Source organism: Acanthisitta chloris, unplaced genomic scaffold (genome assembly GCF_000695815.1).
Source record: "Acanthisitta chloris isolate BGI_N310 unplaced genomic scaffold, ASM69581v1 scaffold19673, whole genome shotgun sequence".
NCBI classification, from domain to species: domain Eukaryota; kingdom Metazoa; phylum Chordata; class Aves; order Passeriformes; family Acanthisittidae; genus Acanthisitta; species Acanthisitta chloris.
The window spans coordinates 50,669-55,751 of NW_008666854.1; the positions used below are offsets into that span (position 1 = coordinate 50,669).

Here is a 5,083-nt window from a genome sequence, read left to right on the forward strand (position 1 = left end):
ATAACCGTGTGATAGTGCTTCCTTGTTGCTTCACCTACTAAAGATGAGCATGCACATGCCCAAGGAAGGGCCTGGCTGCTACAGCTTCAAAGCCCTCTGCCCTGAGCTTGTGTAACAACAGGGAATGCCAGGTAAGCACATGCTCTAATGTACAGCTCTGGCAACTGCTCTGCTGCTGTGGATGTGAGCATGTCACCTGGTGCTCTGCTGGCCAGACCAGCGCAGCTATTGGGCTGCTGAAAAGAATCAAATGCTGCATTGCTTCTTGTTCTCCTTGCTGTAAAGTCACTTGTGCATCGTTGAAGCAAACTTCTTTGGTTGGATTTCACTCACTTTGCAGCTGTAGTAAGAGTGACAAATTACTTGAGTTACTTTACATAAAAGTGAGTAGGTTTTCCCAGTACACATTTGGGTCTGTTCTTGCCATGTGTGAGTGCTATCAAAGCAGGAGGTGCTCTGTCCATGTTCTGACCCTTCCAGTTGGAGCAGGGCTGTATGTGGCCATTCCAAATTATGTGTTTCACACCAGGCAGCATGTTCAATAAGACTCTGAAATGTGCTAGATGGACACAGATCGTATGTGGGGCCGCGGTTTGGTTTTTTTGTCTCTGTGTGCAGCTGCTGTTGGAATGTGTTTCCCAAGCTCCCATCTGCAGGCCTGTTTATTATTCCCCATCTAAACCTTTTCTATATAGGGCAAGTTGGAGAACAATGGGGAGCAATGGTCTGAAACTGAGCAAAGCAGAGGAAAAAACTAGGCTATATGTCAGTACCAGTTTCATAACTGACGGAAACTAGTATGGGAGCATTTGCCCCTGGGAAGAGACTGAATCTTTTTTTCATCAGATGCAAATGAGGCAATGCAAAGGAGGAGGAGGATTCTATTAAAATTAAAGAGGGTGTGGAATTTGGTGGTATGACTTGGGCTGGAGGAATTCTCACAATCTGTCCTGCTTGTTTAATTAGTACAGATTGAAGATTTGATTATATGGTATTTCCTGTCAGAGAGGTTTCAGCGTATTGTCTTCCTTACCCACACATACGAGGTCACCTGATGTATTAGCATCTCAGGTGCTGCCCAGCCTCCAGCAGGGACATCTGGAAAGAGCAGTGAGCTGTGAAGAGACTGGTGTGAACATTTAAGCTGAGCATTAGTTGACATTTGCAGTTGTAGACAACAAGAGCTTTGCCAAGCCTGGCCTGCATGTTGGCTGTGACTGGGAGACTTGCACCTGGTCAAGTTACAGTGCAAAAGTTTGTACAGTGCTACTGTTAAGCAGTTGAGCCCCATGAGCTCTATTTAAGGCTTGTACTTATGAAGCAACTGGAATAACATGTTGGGTATGGTGGTAACTCCTCCTCTTTGGCACTTGAATTTAGACTTGGATTTTTTTGAGGTTTTTTGACCAGAAACTCAGCTGTTTGCAGGGGGGTAAAGTAGGACTTGTGATAGTAGTTCTGACTACCCCTGGGAGTAGAGCTCCACCTGACCTTAGGATTGTCCTTAGGTCTACACCAGCTGATTTCTAATGTGTCTTCTTCCTACTCAGCTCTGCTTCACCCACTTTATTTTCATTTACCCCTCTTGTCTAATAGAATAAAATAGGAATTGCACTCAGGTAACCTCCAGCAAACAGAATGCTCTTCTGTTGGCACAGCTTTATGAATGGGTTTATAAATGCTGTGTGAAGGTCACCCCTGTTGAAGGGGCCTAAATTCTCTAGTGGTGCCCATTTAGCTTATCCAGGGATGCTTTGGCACCAGACCCATTTGGGAGCCTTGCCTGCTCCTCCTGTGAAATGGTCATCCCTGTCCCTCTTTGCCTCAGTTCTGATGAGCACACTGTGACCAAACAGAAGTGTCTCTGTGGACTTACACTTGACATTTTCCTGTTCCAGTCACTCCAGGGATAATAAATAGCAATGGTAATAAATAAAAGCAGATGCTATAGACTGAGGTTTATGTATGACACATTTTCCAATGCCAGTACACACGTCCTAGTACATTAAGTACTCTCTTTGTGTGTATGGTTTAGTTTCTGCTCCAGTATCTCTCCAGTGTACCCCTTCTGTGTCAAGGCAACTGGAGCTTTCTGGCACAGGAAGGAGGAAAAGTAGCCTTCTGCAGATGTGGGTATAGTCTGATGGACCTATGGGCTGCAAAACTTGTTGGGCAAACACGTGGTCTGGAAAAGAAATTCATGCTGAAGGAGTCAGTCTTCCTTGCTCTGGTGCCCATGCTTTTGCCTCAGTGTTTCAGAGCGCTGAGGACAGCATAAAGGAAATGTCCAGGTTTCAGCCTGTATTTATCTGCCTAATTCATATCTTTTCTTGGACCTGCCAGTGTTCTGCTGTCTCCAAGCATGGCAGAAATTGGTATTTAGCAAAATACAGCTTTCTCCTTCTTTAAAATTTAGCTTCCTAATTCTGTATTGTCTTGGTCAGGAGTTATGCAAAAGACTCTAAGAATTTTGAAGTGAACAGAAATTTTCTTGGGTGAGTATCAGTTTGTGGATTAGGAAAGAAGTTTACAGGATTTTTAATCTCATATGATGAGGATCTCACTAGTGCTAGCTCCAGGCTGTATATGCAATGCTTGAATCCTTGAATAGCAGGTCCAGTGTAATACAACTACAAGTATCATTCACTGTCCTGTTTCACTAAGGTCCTCAGTGGAGGAGCGGTGTGTGTGGGAATATGAACATGCTTATAATAACTTAGAGCTTGAACTAGTTGTGTGTGGAGTCAGCTGGGATGCACCCGTGGAATGAAGCTCATGCAAGCAATTGAAGGATACCCTAGTCAGAGCAAAACAGGCTTCACTGCATGAAGCAGTGTATATACCTATCTAATATCAGTACATGTGCATATAGATAAAATTCAATTAGTTGCCCAATATTGACTTTCTCTTACTTGAGCTGTGAAAGAAAATGATACTGGGTTGGACCAAGAGACCCCAATGTAGTGTCTTCCAACCTGATTCTGTCTCACATCTGCTGAAACAGAATGTCATGCTTCAAATTCAATGAAGAATGTGCCATTAAGTGAAAATGACTGGGCTTGAACTAGTGAGCCTGTTTGTAGGAGACATCTCCAGTTTGATCTGCTGTCAGTTTTGAATCTTCAGTGTTCATAGTTAAAGCCTCTTAAGCCAAAACCAGAAATCCAGTGGGTTAAATAGGGTTTGGTCTTCAACAGCAATAAGAGACTGACAAGATAAGAAGAAGTAAATGTCATGTTTTTAATGTTGATTTGAACAGTCTCACATGAAGTCAAAGCACCAAAAACGTTGAATCTCTCTCAGCAAAGCCTAACAGCATTGACTGGCCAGACCCACCTTGTTGTTAGTATTCATCATTGAAGGGATACTCTGGATGGTCACGCCACCTGTGGATAGGGCACAGTGAACAAGTGAGTGCCTTGGGTGAAGCAGCGTATCGCATCATCGATGCGGTCACCCTGTACTTGGCAAACTGCTTCCTTGCAATATATATGTGGCCTTCATGACAGGCTCTTCTGCTTATTCAGTAGATGTCTGCCCTGAATAATCATAGAATCATAGAATCAACCAGGTTGGAAGAGACCTCAAAGATCATCGAGTCCAACCCTACCGTCGTTACTAGACCATGCCACTAAATGCCACAAATTGTCCCTGCAGAGCTGGAAGCAAACCTATGCATTTAAGGAGAGTACAGTGAAGGATCATTTTTCAGGCCTACAGACTGCATACCTTCAGGAGTGACGGGGAAAACCAACAAGAGTTTGGATGTCAGCTATTCTGACTGTTTAGCTGGGGTTAGTAGGAGTGTTTTAGGAATGGGGGTGGCTTCACTAGGTGTGTATTGTGGAAGGGGAAGACTTCTTTGTTCAGATGTTTTATGCACTTAGCGCTGGCACGAACAGTTCTGGGTCTGGGATGGTGCTTTCTCCAAGTGGCTGCCATATCCAGACTAGGTCTGGCTGTCCTCTAGCTCAGCCTACATGTAGGTGCTCTGCCAGGTTAATAGCATCAGTGCACAGAATTTACAAAGAAGCTTTGGGGTGACCCAGTTCAGGGGAGAAAGCAATGTTCATGGCTGCACACTACCAAAGGCAGAGACATTTCAGAAACTGCATGCTCAGAGAAGATGCACAATCCAGGATTAGTACAAAAGGCAAGAAGAAAATTTCCAGGGTCAACTGCAAGTGAAAAAAATAACACTGTGTTTGCCCATTCTTGGCAAACTTGAGAGAGAGGTAGTTGTTTTCTGCTGAGGGTTTTCTTGTTTGTTTGAGAAGATGATGCTAAATCACAAGCCCTGGCTTGACAAACACTTTTCATTAGTAAAATGAAGAATTTCTGGAGAGCATTCTCAGGTGCACCACGGCAGCTGGCTGCCTTGCCTTGCCAGTGCACAACAAATACTGGCAGCTGTCCCAGCTGTGAGTCCTTCCAGTCAGGGAAGGAGCCATTTCACAGTATTGAAGGTAACTAATTGGAAGGCATCAAGCATTTTGAATTGATTGTGTCAAAACATTTCATTCCAATACTCAGCCAAGACAAAGTGTTTACACATTAACAGATTGAGTTGGTTTAAATAAAAGCACCACACCAAGCCACAACACTTTGGCTTGTTTGACTTCAGTCTGAGTTGCCAGTGTCATAATCTCTACTTTCCATCTGTGGAGCATGTTTGCTAATCTGACATCACATGTTCAAAAGTCTGAGTCCTTTGAGTGAAAGTGATTCATTCGGAGGAGTCAGTGCAGCTTGGGATAACTGGAAAGGAAGAATATTCATAGCAGAGAATGGGAGCACAAGATGAGTCAAGCAGATTAATGTAAAACTTGCTCTGCACAACATTTCTAAATTTCTCCAAGAGGAGGAAAGACAATTTCAGATTAAGATTTCCTGAAGTACTCATACTTTTACAAAACCTGCATTTTCTACTCAGATGCTTAACTTGCTAACTTGTTCTACTGATTTCCATATCCTGTCTGTATGGGTTTACTCACACTGGCAGTGTGACAGATTTGCACACAGTACCCATATGGTAGCTGATAACGGCAAGAGCCAGAGAAAAGCCGGATTTTTCCATTCCTGC

General features: G+C 43.6%; 1 protein-coding gene across 1 annotated transcript in view; it reads right to left on the reverse strand.

Annotated features, from left to right (window-relative positions):
• Positions 1-3,226: 3,226 nt before the first annotated feature.
• AKR1D1 (aldo-keto reductase family 1, member D1) overlaps positions 3,227-5,083 on the reverse strand; it is a gene marked incomplete at its 5' end in the record, with an annotated part of 18,551 nt that continues 16,694 nt past the window's right edge. The window contains one exon of the mRNA XM_009072299.1: positions 3,227-3,386. Within this exon, the coding sequence (XP_009070547.1) occupies positions 3,344-3,386 (43 nt within the window). The remainder of the gene's footprint in view (positions 3,387-5,083) is intronic.